Genomic DNA, 17,140 nt, shown 5'->3' on the forward strand with positions numbered 1-17,140 from the left:
AAGTAGGAAAACAAAAAGCAGTGAGAAACAGAACTAGAGCTGAACTGAATTTATGGAAGTTTGGAAGTACAAACTGTTTAATACAATTCACAGTTTTACCTCATCAAGCAGCGTTAAATAAAACAAATAAAAAATGGTTTATTGTGACACAGTGTTTGAAAATATTTAGATTTTAAACTCTTACTGAAATAAAAATCCATTACAAATCTAAGTATTCTATAATAAATCAGACAGGTTTATAAAAAAGAACAATTTTACTACAAAAATATTTCAACGAGAGTTTCTGTATCAGTGTGTTTTTGTCATTTGTTTGTTTAAAATATGAACTGAGTTGTCGAAACAAATTGTTCTTTTGTCAAAATCAGCATCTAGAAAATAAAACTAACAAAACTAAACAAGAACGTAAAACAATGTCAAATTATTTAAAATAATTCTAAAAATATTTAATGATTCAAAGTTTTATTGACTAAACAAAAAACAGTAAATGGAAAATAAGATTAAAAACTATTAAATTAAATGAAATAATATTGTTAGATAAATGTAATGTTTTTATTCTTATATTGAAATGAAATCTGAATCAGAAAAACCTTTCTTAAAAGGTTAAAACATTTCTGCCAAGCAGTTTTTAGGAAAAGAGATTAAATGTTTACTTTGACAATGAATTACTGAAACATTTAAAATAATTATATTTTCTGTTTTGAACCTAAATAATTTCATACATTTTATATTCCTTTTTTTATGGTGTAATAAAAGTTTTGTCAGAATTTGTTGTTTCTAAGGTGAAAAACATCACTGACACATTGGTCTGATTTGCTGTTTTACTTTCTGAAAGTGAAAAACTAAAAATACATTTCTCTGTGGTGATCAGGACCTCACCGGGAAGCACTAGTCTAACCCGTAATCCCGTTTGGGAATCATGGTGCTGACAGAGGAGACATCTTTTTACAAACTGTGACCTTAGTGAACATGTGGTGTTGAAGACAGATGTGTTCTCTTTATTTTGTTTAGAAAAAATAAATAAACATAAACATTTTAGGAGTTTGGTTTAGAGTTTCTGAGTCGTGCATCGTTGTCGTGCTTTATATTTTGTATCTATCGGTTTGCTGTGTGAAGGACATTTTTGTGGTTTGCGTGTTTTATAAAGAGCCCTTCGGGGACTTCAAGAAGTTTAATAATCTGACAGGAGTTTCTTTGCTTCAATCTAAGATTAAGTTTTTCAGACATTTCGTAATCCCAGATTATAGGTTTTTGGAATTCAACGATCTGAAATTAAAGGTGATTTTTGTCATTAACAGCAGCATTAATTGTACCAGAACTGCTTTGTGATTTCAGCTCAGAACCAGGTCATATCTGACCTATTCTCTGTTGTTCTGTTTTTTAATTAATTAAAACGGATCAATTGAAAACATGTAAGATTCTATTAAAAATATTTATTTTACATTTTTCTAAACAAATGAACTCATATTTAGCTACAAACAGCAGCTGCTGTTAAACAGATTAACAGAATGAAGATCGTTTTATTTTATCAGGAGTTTATTTATTCGGCTGGATCTCTTTATGAAGAGCTCCAGCTGTTTCCCCACTTGATGCCATAATAATCCTCTGGATGTTTGACTGTTTCAGATCAGATTAACTTTTGTCTTGTGTTTTCTCAGTGTTACAGTTTAAATGTGCACTTCTCAGTGAAATAAATCCTGTTTCTATTAATGTGACTGAATGTTTGTGGAAAAGCTGTTAGTCGTGGGGATGTTCAACCAATCCCAGGAGAAGATGAACTCATGTAATACGTTTTTTATACTTTGTGCAATTATCGGCGGCTTGATTGTGTGTGTGTGTGGGGGGGGGGGGGGGGGACATTTACATTGACTCGTTGTATGCAATAAAACTTATATTTAAAAGAAAATGTTTTTGTTTATTTGTGTGTTTTTTTAACAGAAAATGTTGTTCGAGGTAAAAGAAAAATTGTACCATTCCTTCCTTTCTTTTTTATTTATTTATTTATATTATATTATTATTATTTTCTTTAATTAATTTATTTATTTATGTTGAAGGATCTTGGATCACTTAGGTCCGGACCTATTCCTGGACTTCTTACTTTAGTAAACTTGGTCCAAAGATGTGAACAAAGGTGAATTCTGGGGTTTCAGAATGAAGAATTTGAGTTGTTTTGGGATAAAATTCTTTCAGCTGGGATTTTAAGTCGTTCTGGATTTAAGGTTCCTGAACCTGAGTCAGCAGGACCCTGTGTCCTGTTCCCAGGCCTGTAAAAGGAAAGCAGACCCATTTGGATCAGACCCTGATGTGTTTACCTGGTGTGGGATCAGCTGCTGAAGAGGGAAACTTTCAGCCAGAAATGGGTTGATTTACCATCTGCATTCTAAAAACAGCAGCAGTGAAAGGGCCAGACACAGCTGTGGAGCTCAGAATGAAACCAGAACCAAACTGCCTATGAGACTTGGCAGAACCCCTCTGATGTTGCAGAGGTTTAATTCACCAGAAGTTCAAATATTTAGCGTTACATTTGGATAGGGTCTGTTTTCCCTTTCATACAATTCAAAACTGAATCTGGCTCTGAAACCAGAACCACCTTTACATGACATCACAACATTCACATGTGAAACAGCTGGTCTGGTAGTTGGCTTGTGCGTGTTCAGGTTTACCAAAGACAGTAGACCAGATGTAGGCTTATAGACTTTATTCATGGTGATGACTTACTGGGCCTGGAACCTTCTAGTTCTTCTCTGGTGTTAAAACTTACTAGTGATGAGCACCACTTATATGATATGTACAGTTAGGACCAGAAATGTATATATTTTTATTTTCAGTTCTGTACATATGTACCACAGTGAAAGTGAGATGTGGAAGAGCAGACTTAAAGCTTTCATCAGTGGGTGGAACAAAACATTGCACATAAATGAGAACTTTTAGTTGTTTATTTTTTTGTGGATTTTATTCCAACCTTTCTGTTCTTAAGTGGCTTACATCCTGCAGTGTATTTCATTCTTGCTGTATTTATTGTAGACTTGGATATTCATTCATGCACCTGCTTAAGAATGTTTTGTTGTAAAGTGAAGTGATTCTGTGATCATCTACCACTGTGGACATTCAGGCCTTTTGCCTGAGTTCACTGGTGCTTCCCTTCTCTCTCAGGATGTACCAAACTGTACATTCTTAATGTTGTTGGAATCTCTCTACGTTTTTATTTTTCTGTTTTCACAGCCTGATAATGACCTGTTTCACACCGAGTTCTTTGACTGCTGTATGTTCACACCTTTATCTCTTAAATCAATCAAATCAAATCAAAGACACTTTATTAATCCAAGAGGGAAATTAGAGTTTCAGTACACACAATTCAGAGATCAGACATACATGGACAAGACACATGACAAGAATGTGTGGTCATTTGCAACCCTGAGTCGCGCTACCTTAATAGAGAGATCAGAGGGTTACATGAGGATTGGTTCAGGTGGAGGGAAAAAAGGCACTTCAGAGTTCCCCTCCCACCAGGAGGGCAGCTTTGCTCTGCAAAAAACACCTCAGACAGATATGCAACAGACTTCAGAACACACAACATAAGAGTCCACTAGGTGGGGTGGTGGGTTGGGACTATCCCCACTTCAGTTCCTGCAGCCACGATGAAACAGCACATGTCACCTCAGTGTGGATGGGGGGGGGGGGGGGGGGGGGGGAAGCATTGAGGGTTGGAGGGTTGCAGTGACCCTGGATGCTTCAGCGGCCTTCCTGCAGTCCCGCCCAGGCTGGTAAAGGAGACAGAGTTGAGTTGCCATAGCAACGGCACATTCCACATATCTTCTGAGAGGGGGGGGGGGTGTTTGTTGGAGCTTGCAGGCTCAAGGACACCAGATTCCGATTAGAAATTGTTTTGGGGCCAGACAGAGATAATTTCCTCTCTGTCTTACAGTTTGTTGGTCCTCAACCTCTCAAAATCCCATTAATGGACGTTAATCGATCCCAATCCGTGCTGATTCGTCCACTCTCTCCTTGATGGCATCCATCTTTTGTGCCAAAGAATGAATCTCCGCCAAAGTCCCAAGCTTACGATTAATCTGGACAATTATTTGAGTCTGTGAATTCACAGCGCAGTGCAAACCATCTCTGAGCTCCGGGATCAGGCCAATATTCCTCGACAGCTCATTAATTTTCCGGTAAGCCAGGTAGCCTCCAAGGCCAATGAGCAGGAAACCTGACACCAACACCACGAATATCCACACGTCTTCAGAGTCCTCCACAGACAGCTAAGAACGACAGATCAAGTTCCACTGTTTCCAGGAGTCCATGATGTGCCCAACCGGGTCTGTCCCGGCGGGACATCTGGGAGGCCCTTCTCCCGTTCTCATCGTTGAAAAAATTTTATCAATCGCGTTGAGAGACCCGCTGACGAGATCCATTTAAGTGAATTTCAGTTTCCAGAAAAATGCAGAAGCAGCCATGCACCCAGCACACACAGACAGACAAAGGCCTTGAGAATAAGATATGGAGGAGAGGAGGAAAAAAGCGTCTGCACCCGCCAAGAGCCGGAAGAAGAAAATGCAAACCAGAGTCATGAAATCATCTACGAAATCAAACTGGTCCTACAGTCGATGGTCTGCTGAAGGATTCAGCACCTCTCAGGTCCTGGTTCAGGTCTCTGATTAACTTGTTACTTAAAGACTAGAGAGTTTTTTTTAGACCTGAAGAAATCCAATCTGAAGAGCAGAAACAGCAGCTGAATTAATGTTTTTGTTGAGTTATTTTAATTAAAAACACTTAGACTTGTTAACATAAGACTTTATTGATCAGTGCTACATGTTGCGGATATATTTGGTGACGACCAAGTCAGAGGGTCTACTGTGGCGAGGGTGAGGTCAGTGGGTCTGCAGAGCTCCAGTGAGATGAAGTTTACTCGTAAAGGAAGGGCTGAGCGCTGGGGGTCCAGTTGACAAACTCCTCGGGTTTGAACCACAGGTCCACCTCCAGCTTGGCGTTATCCAGGGTGTCGCTGCCGTGGATGATGTTCCTAGAAGAGGGCAGAGGTTAGGGCCAGTGACTCACTAGTGGCTGATCATTTACTGACTTATTTATATATTTATCTAACTAATGACATTTTTTGCTCTCTTTTGAAAACAGCGTTTTAGGGGGAATTCTTTTAAAGAAACCCTGAACATTTCTTTACAATTTCAGTACGTTGTTGTGATTTCCTCACCTGCCAATGTTGATGCACAGGTCTCCACGGATGCTGCCGGGCTTGGAGTCTGCAGGGTTGGTCTCACCCAGCATCATCCTGGCCAGCTTCACAATACCCTGACCCTCCCAGACCTGTAACACACACACACACGAGACTCATGGTTATGGTGGTTTTTCATATTTACACAGAAAGCTGAAACTTAGTGTTTTTCATCAAAAGGTCAGCACAAAGTTTAGCTTCTGTTTCTATTCCAGGTATTATATTGTGAATAGAAATAGTTTAGTTTATACATAGTACAATGTTTGTGTGTGTGTGTGCGTGTGTGTGTGTGTGTGTGTTTTACCATGGCAAAGACTGGTCCAGAGGACATGTATTTGCAGAGACCAGCATAGAATGGCATGTCCTTCAGGTCTAGGTAGTGCTTCTTCATGTGGTCCTCAGAGGCCTGAAGCACACCAGGTAAAGAGGACAGTCAGATTGGGTTTTATGTTAGATCAGATCTATTCTGGAATTATTCTGTAAGGATTTATGAAACCAGGAAGCTGGTTCAGGTGTTTGGGTCTACTGTGGACTGGAGAGTCAGAATTCTAAATACAGACTCCTCCCATTTTGTGCAACAAGTTCCAGAAGTGTCTTTCTCCTGAGATCAAAGAGCTGAAACGTGGACCAAGGTGGGAGTTCCAACCCCCAAAGCACACAGCTGGACTGGTTCCTGCAGACAGGAACGAAGTAGAGCCACCAGATGTTCCTCGTGATTACCTGCACAAATTTAGCAGCGACGAGCTTGAAACCCCTCTGTTCGAAGCGCTTGATGATCTCACCACAGAGTCCCCTCTGTACACCATCGGGCTTCACGGCAATGAAGGTACGCTCCATTTCTGCTGAGGAGTCTTCAGAGAAACCAGAACTCATCAACAAACAGACTTTTGACCCAAAATATCAAGACATCATTTATTCTACTGATCAGTTTAATGAAAAAGGAAATCAATGAACTTGCTAAGCAGTAGATAAAATATCTGATTTGTTAAGCTCCTTCTGCTCAGGCTCCGCCCACCAACGGATCACGTAAAGAAGCTGTTTCATAAGATAGGACCCCCCCACCACACACACACACACACACACACGCACGCATGCATGCACACACACACACACACACACACACACGCATGCATGCACACACACACACACACACACACACACACACACACACACACACACACACACACACACACATGCTGGTTTGTTTCTTCCTATTGGTTTTATTTGATCTTTACTGTTTTTAGGTCTTTTTCATGTCACATTTTTGAGGTTTTGTTTTTGTTCTCAAGTTTCTGCAGAATTCAAATGTTTCATCTGGTTCTGGTTTCATGTCTGGTTCTATTCCTTCATCTTAGCTTTATTTTGAAACATCTAAACAGTCAGCTAAACTCAGTCCTCATCAGAAATCTGATCTGGTCCTCCGTCTCCATTCTAAACTAATTTTACCACCTGTTGGTATTTGATAACAGCTGACAGCAGCTGGTTGAAATGACCCACTGTTCTAACGTATCCTCATGCTGGACTATTTTTAGGAATTCTAGCTTGTTCTTCTGTTCCTTCAGATCTGCTCCTCCATGATCAACTCACGCAACATTTAAAACCAGCACTTAAGTGTCTAAAACTTAAACAGACTAAAACTTTGTGTTTCTTTTCTGCATAAAAATCCCAGAAAACCTTCAAACCACATGCTTACAAAAACCCAGCACTGTTCAAAATCATGCTTATATTTTGATACATGGGAAATGTTTGATATTTGAAGAATCTGATTTCTTAAATTAAAAAATCTGCTAGCCTAGTAAAACAAATGTGTTACCCTGAACTAGCAGCTGATTCTGCTGCAGAACCAACCAGCCCTCACTGTGGTTTCTCTGCAGCTGAAGAACCTCTGCAGGTTCAAAACTTCCTACTGATGTTTGGTAAAAGCCTAGCTGATTCAGAGCCTGTATGTGTGTGCACAAGCAGGTATTTGTGTGCATGCACAAGTGTGTGTGTGTGTGTGTGTGTGTGTGTGTGTGTGTGTGTGTGTGTGTGTGTGTGTGTGTGTGTGTGTGTGTGTGTGTGTGTGTGTGTGTGTGTGTGTGTGTGTGTGAGCATGTCTGTGCATGCACAAGTGTGAGTCTACCTGGGTCTTAGGGCTTGAGGAGACCTTGTGAAGATGAGTTGCCGGCGGCTAGGATGCGACACAGAGGACGAAGAGGCGAAGACTGGCCCTATTTAAAGGCCTCGTTACATGGGGTGGGGGAGATTCTGTGTGTGTGTGTGTGTGTGTGTGTGTGTGTGTGTGTGTGTGTGTGTGCGTGCGTGCGTGCGTGCGTGTGTGTGTGTGCGTGTGTGTGTGGTGTGTGTTATATCTGTTTGAGTTGCTGACAGATCTGTAATTTGTGCATATTTGTCCTATATTTATATTATATTATATTATATTACCGTATATTATATATTATATTATATTATATTATATTATATTATATTATATTATATTATATTATATTATATATTATTTCAATTGCTGAGGAGGAAGGGCTGTTGCATGCAAGTCAGAAGGTTGATGGTTTTATTCTGGCTTCCCCACTAACAGGCCAAACTGCCTTCCAGCAAGGCAATGCACCCAAAGCTGCTGTAAATCTGTATGAGAGTCTTCTGTGAATGATCAGTTCCAGGTGTCTTCAGCAATACAATCGCTGGACAGGCTAACTTTGGGTAGACATCATGGTAAGTGGCCCACCGGGACAATGCCAGATATGCCGGATGGCCAGTCCACCACCGGTCATGACCTTTGACTGCAAGTGGCCATAATGAGATGAGTTTGCTAGGTGGCCAGGTAATGTGTAGAGACGAGATGAGCAGGATGTCTCCTGGGACAGGTGTATAGGGTGTGTACTGCTGGCAGATGACTCTCAGGAATGACCTGGAATCCTATTGGAGGAGCTGATGAAGGTGACTCTCCTGATGGTTGAACTCGAGTTTGTTAGGGACATCTAAAAAAAAGTTAAAGTCCCATTAGTTGTCACACACACTGATTTGTGTGCGAAATTTGTTCTCCGCATTTGACCCATCCCCTGGGGGGGCGGTGAGCTGCAGACACAGCAGCGCTCGGGAACCAATCCAACCCCTTAATGCTGAGTGTCAAGCAGACAGGCATTGGGCCCTTTTTGGTGTTTTTTTCAAAGCCTTTGGTGTGACCCGACCAGGAATTGAACCCTGATCTCCTAGTCTCAGGGTGGACACTCTACCACTAGGCCACTGAGCTGGTAAACATTACATGTGCAGCCATGATGCTCTGCTTTGTTACTATGGTGGTGTGTACATGCAGCAGCTCTGATTTATCCTGAATAAAACAGACAGATCCAGAACTTTTGTCCCTTTGGTAGGTTTTGGCTCTGACACAGGGCTTTATGCCATTTCTAATACAAAGCTAATGAAGTTTGTCCTGATTTTAGTGACTTTGATCATCTTTCAATCTTAACCCTAACCTTGACCTTGACCTTGACCCTGATGCTGATAACTCTGGCCTAAATCCAACTCTGGCACAGACTGTAACACTAACACCAACTCTGACCCTGACCCGGGTAGTTTTCCTTTCCTCAGCAGGACCTGACTGCCCCCCCCCCCCCCCCCCCCCCAAGGTAAATATAGAGCTGACCAAAACCAGTGGCTCTTGATCTGAACCTTCATCCTTCCCTCAAATTTGACACTAAATATAAACCATCTCCTTTTCGGGGATGGAAATCATCCATCTCTGTGGGGGTGGGGGGTAATCACTGTCCGTCCACTCTGCAGGCCTGGATGGGGGGTGTGACACACACCCTGACTAAACACTGTTGACCTCCTGACCCTGTATCTACATCAGACTACACGCTCCTTTATGGTATTTGCGTGCTGGTTTTGCAGTTTTCTGGGTGATGTTAATGCCCACAAACACTTTTCTTCCAAACGGATTATAAACTCGTCTCAATCTAAAATCCAATTAAAACACACCTGCTTGTCCGTTTTTGTTTGTTTCTACCATCTCTGTGTTGTTGTTGGTTGATTTAGTTGGTAAAAAGACTTTCAGAGGTTTGTCTTTTTGTGTCTTTACATTGTTTGTTTTTGCTCATTTCATCTTGTAGGATTTATTGATGCTGTGTTTAGTTGTGAATTTGTGGGCTGTCGTCTCTCATTTCATGTTGCAGACGTTCTTCTTCTTTATGTAACTGCTGAATAGTTCTTGTTTTTGTTCAGCTGTTCATCAGATCCAGCTTTACTGTCCTGTGGACAAAAAGACAACCCGAGTCTTGTTTTTTCATCTTTTTTGTAATCCTTATGGTCCAAAGTGTGTTAACTGTTTTCAGTCTTTAAAGAATTATTCCACCCCAAATGGAAATTTAGCCGGTTGCCATATTCCCCAGCGTTAGAGAAGTGGGGAAAAAGCATTTTGTAATAAGTCCAGTCATTTTTATAATCTGTCAATATTCAGTTAGCTTTAGCTTAGCATAAACAATGTAAGTGAACGGTAACCAATGTAAGCCACAACTGCAAGGGTGCAATGGCTTGATGGCTGACAATGTGAGTTTATTTTATAACATTTACGACATTTCACCCTAACAACAGTAAACCGTGAGTTTTTGGGCCGCTGCATCATGTCCTTGCGTTTTGCAGTAGCGTCTTGCAGAGATGGCTTACAGCGGTGCTTTGTAATTATGCAGTTCCAGGTCAAAACAACCATCTCTTGTAAATTCTCCAAGGTAATTTATTATTTTAATTTGCAGTTGATATGATTACTAAGGTCACCAATAAACATTATGTGACAGTGTGTGTCCTGTCACAATGTCCCGTTTGATCATGTGCCCTGGCTACTTGGCCAAGGGGATGTCCCTTTGGCTGACTGGTTAGAGCGTATGACTCTCACCTGGGAGTCTGGGGATCGAATCCCGCCCGGGCCCTCGTTTATCCACCTTGCTACAATTAGGATAATTACTGAGCCATTTTCTTAACTTTTTCATATGAAATGCTAGCTGTTACCATTCACTTTCATTCTTTATGCTAAGCTAAAGCTAACGGAGTATACTGCCAGATCAGAAGAATGACTGGGTTGGTTACAAAATGCTTTCCCCCACATATTAAACTCTGGGGAATATAGCAACAGACTGAATTTCACTTAGGATGGAATAACCCTTTCATGTTAATGTTTTACAGCTGAACTGATTAAAATGTGTCGTCCAGAAGTTTATTTTTTATTGTTTTTTTTCTTTGATCAAAGTGAACCTCATTTCACCACAAACACATGAATACTCGAAGCTATGATTTTTATTTCAGTGTTTGCTGTGAGACGAAGGACCAGACGTCTGCAGAAGGAGTGTTGACTGATTTCAGCTCATTAACAGTTAAATGCATCAATAAGTGACTCAAAACAACCAAACAGTTCAATAAACCGTTTCAATAATTATTTCACAATGTTATAACTTTAAAAGCAAATCAAATATGAGCAAATTTTATTTACAAACAAAAATAACCACCTAAAAATAATGTTACAACATAGTCGGACAGAAAACATAACCTTATTTTCGCTCCAGGAAAATAAAATAAATAATACATATTTATTATATAAGGTGAAATTACTTTTAGAAACAAGTTCAAAAACTTAAAAAGTTACAAATAATATTTTACAATAATAATATTCACAAAAGAAACTACATTTGAAAAGTAAAATTTAACATTTTATTGTAGCTTTTGTTTTTATCAAAAATGAACTCTTATTTATTAGAAAATAAACATTGATTTTATAATTCTAGTTTTTCAACTTTTTCTTTTTGCTTTCAGATATGTTTTCTTTACATCAAGTAAAAAAAACATAAAAAATGTAAGAAATTTAGACTATTATCCTAAATAATATGTAAATTATTTTCTGTCAAACTTATCAGTTTTACAACTTAGGGTAGGATGTCATCATCTAATCTTTTTTTTTCTTTGAAAATCTCAACTAAATGTTTAAAAACCAGCTAAAATGTTTTGGAATACTGATTCTGGAATAGTTTATTAAATATTACTAATTTTTCTAAAAGCACAGCTTATTCCTTAAAATGTAAAATCTTACAACTTTGTATTAAATTTATAATTTATTTGCTTCATGTAAACATTTTTTCTGATAACTGATTTCCCTGATTTACTCAGAGAACAACATTATATTTAAAACAAAATAAAATTTAACAAATCTTAATGTTTCAGTTTCCTTTTTACACCAGATTATGAGGTCCCGCCACCTGCCAGACCTCTCCTCCAATCAGGTTGTTCACAGAAAAAAAGAGACTTAATAATGTAAACAATTGATTCTGCACAAATAAAAGTAAACAGGAACAAAATTTAAAAAGAAAACAACAAACTGAAGCAATTTATGTACAATTCATAAAGTCATAATTTCATTTTTATAATTTCTTTCATAATTTCCTTAAATCTTCTGTAACGTTTACAAGCTAAAAACACCAAATTAAAGTTTAGTCCTTGAGTTAGCGCTGCTCCTCATTCATACCTAAAATAGAGACTCCGTATGCATTTACAGGTTTTAGTATTTACACTCTCCTCACACCGCAGATGGCCTCCGACCGGGAGGAACCGGACCTGAGAGGTCTCGACACCTGGAGGTCTCAACCCTGGAGGCCACCTGCGTATCGTAGTCTTGGATCCCAGCAGAGTTCCCGGCAGAAGCTGGGACTGTTCTACCAACTAGAAGCTGTGAGGTCAGAACCTGATCAGTTCAGATAAAAGAAAAAAGAATGCTTTGTTTGAGGTCATGTTACTCAAAGCCCCAGCTTCTGGACAGAACTGATCTGGGATCCATCATGAAACATCTAACACCCAGGAAGAGGGCCTGAGAGAGCCAGCTGATGATGATCCATCTTCACTGGGTTTCTGCACCCAACAAGACCGCAATCCTTAATGAGACCTTCGGCATGGACCAGAGTCCTGAAAAAGTTCTTCAAATCCAAATTCAAACCTGATTAGGTTCTGATCTGATGTTGAGGCCACTAGATTTAATTGTCCTGTTTAAAGTCTAACAGGAGTTCTAATAAATCATGTAAGGTAACCTTGAATCAGTTGGTTTGTTTCAGGTTCTCATCCTCATGTTTGGATCCTAAATCCTGGAAACTCAGCAGGGTCCACTTTGTTTTCTTGGTGCTCTTGACTCTGGACTCCATGTTGGATCAAAGGTCTCATCAAACTGTTTCTGTCCTGTCCAGAATCGTCCAACATCAGTTCAAAATGTTCTTCAGCAGTAACTCAATGTTCTGGGTACTGGACCGTTTTGGGTCTTTTTGAACTGTGAGAGGTTTCTGAACAGGAACAACCTCATGGCGCGTCTACAGAAAGGATGTTATGGTACAGATGGAGAAGCTCTCATGACCACCAGAGCTGAGGACACCTGAGAAAATCTGATCAGAGGAATTTTTCTCGAAGTTAGTACATTTAATTGTGTCGACTCGAAATTTTACAAAACTTGTTTTTACAATAACAAACTAATTGAGCAATGCAGTTAATCTATTTCTTCACATTTAGCTCATCTTGATCATCTTCTGCTTATCTGGGTCATTGGGTAGGAAGGAGATCCAGACCGTCTTCTCCCCAGCCACCCACTGGTGTTCCCAGACTAGCAGAGATTTAATCCCGGCATGTCCTGGGTTGACCCAGAGTCTCCTCCCAGTAGCATGCCTGAATCACCTCAGCTGGTTCCCCTCAACATGGAGCAGCTGTGGCTCTACTCCAAGTCCCTCCCAGATATCTGAGCTCCTCACCCTGTCTCTATCTATCCCTATCTCTGACAGCAGCCACCCAGCAGGGCAAACTCATTTATGTTTTCAGGGGAGACCAGTTGATTGGGAATGTAGATCAGCTGAGCTCTTCCCCATGACACACTGGTTCTGCCTGGATACACCTGTCAATCACCCTCAATCAGTATGAAATCCACCTTTTTCCAGTACTGAAGTCCCTTTAAAATGGAATGGCGGATCGTATTCTTATTGTGTTGATTGATTTGATCAGATTGGCCTCAGCCCTGGTGGTGATCACAGCATAAAAGAACAACAACTTTCTAGATTTCTATAATTAGAGTAAATATGGCTGAAGTGCGATCAGCTGTAAGAACACAGGAACAACCAATCGGAACACAACTGGACTGAACTGAACTCTAAAGAAATCCAGAAGGAGGAGTAAACAAAACCTCTCTGTGTCTTTGAGCCCTGAGGTTTGGCAAAAAGTGCTTAATTGAAAAGTCAAAAAAAAAAAAACCGCTTCACTTCCTGTCGCCTGTTATTGCCATGGACCACTCAGAGCCCTGAACCGACCAATGAGAGGCCAGCTTTGGGAGGAGTGAACCGGTTTATCCATTCAGGTGTGACAGCAGTTAGACCTCAAAGGCTCTGTGATTGGCTGATCAGTGGACCTATCATCACTGACCATTCTGAGACTCTCTTAAAAGACCACACCTGTTTTATTTTCAGGCGTTTGCTTCAGTGTCAACACATGAAAATACACAGTTTGGTCTTTTAAGAGGCTGAAAGAGTCATCTCGCTGGATCGTCCAACACCGTGAGACGTTTAAGGTCAATCATCACTGTCTGGAAATTCAAAGACAGAAGTGTCTTTCAGCTGAGGTGGGTGGGTAGAAAACCAGCATCTACATACTCTCATCCATCCAATCACGAGTCTGAACACAGTGAGATGACCACCAACAGCGAGTTGGGTACGTGAACGCATCGCCACTGAATCACAGAAGAAGGTGAGGTACAGGTGAAGTTCCTGAAGTGTGGAATATGGCAGCAGTTACGAACCACAGATTAGAGGTCAGCTAACAGCCCTTCCACCAGGACTGGTCTGTCCCTCTGACCTTCACACAAGGTCAAAGGTTAAACTACAGAGTCGACTTGAAGAGAGGTCCGTCTCAGCAGCAGGTTCTGGAAAGGATCACCATCAGGTGAAATGCAGAAAGGAATCGATGGCTCTTTGCTCCTGGGTTAAGCATTTACAGAACAGTTGGTTGGATCCACTTCGGAGGAAAAGTGATTTTCTTCCCCTTCGCCGAAGCTCACGCCGACAGATTTCTGCTGCTGGTTCTTCTATAACTGCAGTGGTTTCAAACCAGCCCGACTGAGACCTGCAGCAAGCTTCAGACCTCAGAGCAATGATCCGATCGGTTCAGCTGCTTCTGCCTGAAACAGTCTGTTAGAGACTGGTTCTGTTAGCAAACGGATCTATAAAGCAGCACAAATCTGGAAAACCAGACACACTAGCTTCAGAGGCTGGCACGTGGCTGACGTGCTCAGAGATCAGATCCTGATACACAGCTTCCATCTGAAACAGGCTAGGACTGTCACGCTATTTGTTGAGATTTCAGTGAATCAGTCAGAAACCGGAACCTGTTAGATTTCACTTCCTGTAAACGTTCATGGGCAGGGTGGGTGACAGCTGCTGCCACATACTGGTGAGAGTGGAGAATTAATCGATCTCGGCTAGGTCGTCCATCAGTCCAGTCATTGTCTAGATATGATCTGCTAGATCTGGTCTTGTTGGACCAGATCAGACCAGATCAAACCAGAATGCTCCAGATTGCAAAGTAGCAGCTGGTGAAGATGAACCAGCTTCAGCAGATGAGGAGAGCTCGGAACGTTACTTAGAACAAACAGAAATAAAGAGTTTTAGGTTCAGCTTGAATCTTTCAGTTCTTGTTGTCTTAGTGTGAGAAGAAGTAGTAATTTTCTGCTCTTGTCCAGAAGTGTCAGACAGAAGAAAGGGATGATGTGCAGATCTGGACCTTTGACCCTCCTCATCCCACCATCCGTCCATCTACATGTCTTTGGGCTCTAGCTTGCAGGACATGTCAAACAGGAGGTTCTGGTTGTCGATGACCTGTAACTGTCGAACATAGGCCTTTGTCTGGAGGTGGGAAGGGGACGTTTCAATATCTATGGCTACCAGGAAACAAAATTAAATAGTTAGAGCTGACGGAGTGTGCGCGCGTGTGTGTGTGTGTGTGTGCGTGTGTGCATACCTAGCTGGGAGCTCCTGTATCGTCTAATGGTTCTTACCATCTCAGCGACTTTATGCTGTAGAAGAACAAACATGTTTGTTAGTCTGCCCCGATCAGCCTTCACTTCCCACCCATCTCATTCCTCCCTCTGTGACCACAGCTAATACTCAGCAAGTAGTTACTCGCAATAATAATACTATAATGAGTATTTTTATGACACACACACGTCCGTGTCCCCAGCTCCATGATGATTCATTTCTTTCAGCTGATATACAAAATCAGTCTGTCATCTTTTGGTTCAGATGAAGAAACAAAGAGCAGAAAACCGATGCAATGAAATAACTTCTAAACAGGAAGGTGAATCTGGTGGAAGAGACCAGAGATGAGATCCAGTATCCGAGTCTGTTCCCAGGTCATAAACCAACTCACCATTTTCTCAAAGTTCACAAGTTCACCGTGAAACGTCTTACAGCTCTCATGGAGGAAGGTCAGATCTGGAGGGAGAAACAGCAGCACCATGATTAAAGAAGCCACTCTGGGTCTGGATCAGAACCAAGTTTACTCAAACTAGAAGAAAGCCAGCAGCTGAACTCAGAGCTGTAGTTATTTGGTCAGGTCCAAGGGTAAGGGTGGACCCATCCAGGGAAAGAGAAAATAAAAACATTAACAGTGATATTATCATGTGTTTCTGACAGGGGTGCCTTCAGAAAACTTTGATAGGGGTGGCCAGATGGGGCCAAAGAAATTTCTGGGGTGGCACACCAAATAGGTCCTTGTGGTAACTCTGGGAGAGTTTAGCCTGTGGCGGTGTATTGTAGTGCTTCTTTATTCGTTTTATTAAAATAAATAAATAAATAAATAAATAAACAGTATGTATCCAAAACATTTAATCTAAATTTTACAAACACAAACATTTCAGAAAAACACGTCAGTTATTTAAAATACTATTTAAAATGTTATTTTAAATAGTATTTTTTTATTCACCTGTTCCTGTGTTCACAAAAAACATGGAGATAAAAAATGTTTTTAAATGGTGAGCAGCAGAAACATGTTTTATTTAATTCTGATTATTTCTTTACTTTCACATAGATTTTATCTACATGTTTTTGTAGGTTTTGAAATGGTTTTATATGTTTTTATTTCTTTATGTTCATTTCAGTTGTGCAGCTCTTTGTTTGGTCCTTGGGCCATGTGAAGGCGCTATATTCTATCGCTGCACCATCGAGAGCATCCTGACCAACTGTATAACAGTCTGGTATGGGAACTGCTCTGCCTCGGACCGGAAGGCATTGCAGAGGGTTGGGAAAACTGCCCAGCGCATCGCCGGAGCACCACTTCCTGCCATAAAGGACATCTACAGGAAGCGGCGTCTGAAAAGGGCAGGGAAAATCATCAGAGACCACAGTCACCCATCGCATGCACTGATCACCCTGCTGCCCTCTGGGAGGCACTACAGGAGCCTCCGGACTAAGACCACCAGGTACCGGAACAGTTTCTTCCCAACAGCTGTCAGACTCCTGAACTCTGCCTCCTGACATATGACCCACGTTAAACTCATGGACTGCTTGTATTAACTACAGCCTGTACGTACTTATAGTCATAGAATATTCATAACATACTTCATACAATGTATAACATACGTAGATGCATTTCTGTAATATGCTTACACATCTATATTATTGCTAATATATATTGTAATACATCTATATCACGGCTAAAGCACTTCTGGATGGATGCAAACTGCATTTCGTTGCCCTGTACCTGTACATGTGCAATGATAATAAAGTTGAATTCTAATCTATTCTATATAAATTAAGTTTAGTAGTAGTAGTACTTAATTGTTTTATTTTTATTTAGTTTTACAATTATGTCTTGAATAAATAAGATCAATTTATAGTTTGGGTGAACATTAATATGATTTAT

The 17,140-nt window shown here is 40.6% G+C and overlaps 2 protein-coding genes across 2 annotated transcripts in view; both read right to left on the reverse strand.

The window, feature by feature from the left end:
• Positions 1-4,772: 4,772 nt before the first annotated feature.
• On the reverse strand, positions 4,773-7,482 carry LOC107390306 (nucleoside diphosphate kinase B). Its single transcript, XM_054747211.2, has 5 exons — positions 7,347-7,482; positions 5,945-6,075; positions 5,529-5,630; positions 5,204-5,316; positions 4,773-5,017 (listed from the first exon to the last, which is right to left on the reverse strand). Exons 2-5 carry the CDS (start codon positions 6,059-6,061, stop codon positions 4,900-4,902), a joined length of 450 nt encoding a protein of 149 aa, XP_054603186.2. The 5' UTR covers positions 6,062-6,075; positions 7,347-7,482; the 3' UTR covers positions 4,773-4,899.
• A 7,349-nt stretch (positions 7,483-14,831) lies between these two features.
• Positions 14,832-17,140, reverse strand: part of rapgefl1 (Rap guanine nucleotide exchange factor (GEF)-like 1) — a 26,835-nt gene continuing 24,526 nt past the window's right edge. The window contains exons 14-16 of the mRNA XM_015966935.3: positions 15,647-15,711; positions 15,239-15,293; positions 14,832-15,158 (exon numbers count right to left, since the gene is read on the reverse strand). Of these exons, the coding sequence (XP_015822421.3) occupies positions 15,034-15,158; positions 15,239-15,293; positions 15,647-15,711 (245 nt within the window). The 3' untranslated portion in view covers positions 14,832-15,033. The remainder of the gene's footprint in view (positions 15,159-15,238; positions 15,294-15,646; positions 15,712-17,140) is intronic.

The sequence above is a fragment of the Nothobranchius furzeri genome, chromosome 6 (assembly GCF_043380555.1).
Source record: "Nothobranchius furzeri strain GRZ-AD chromosome 6, NfurGRZ-RIMD1, whole genome shotgun sequence".
Lineage (NCBI taxonomy): Eukaryota > Metazoa > Chordata > Actinopteri > Cyprinodontiformes > Nothobranchiidae > Nothobranchius > Nothobranchius furzeri.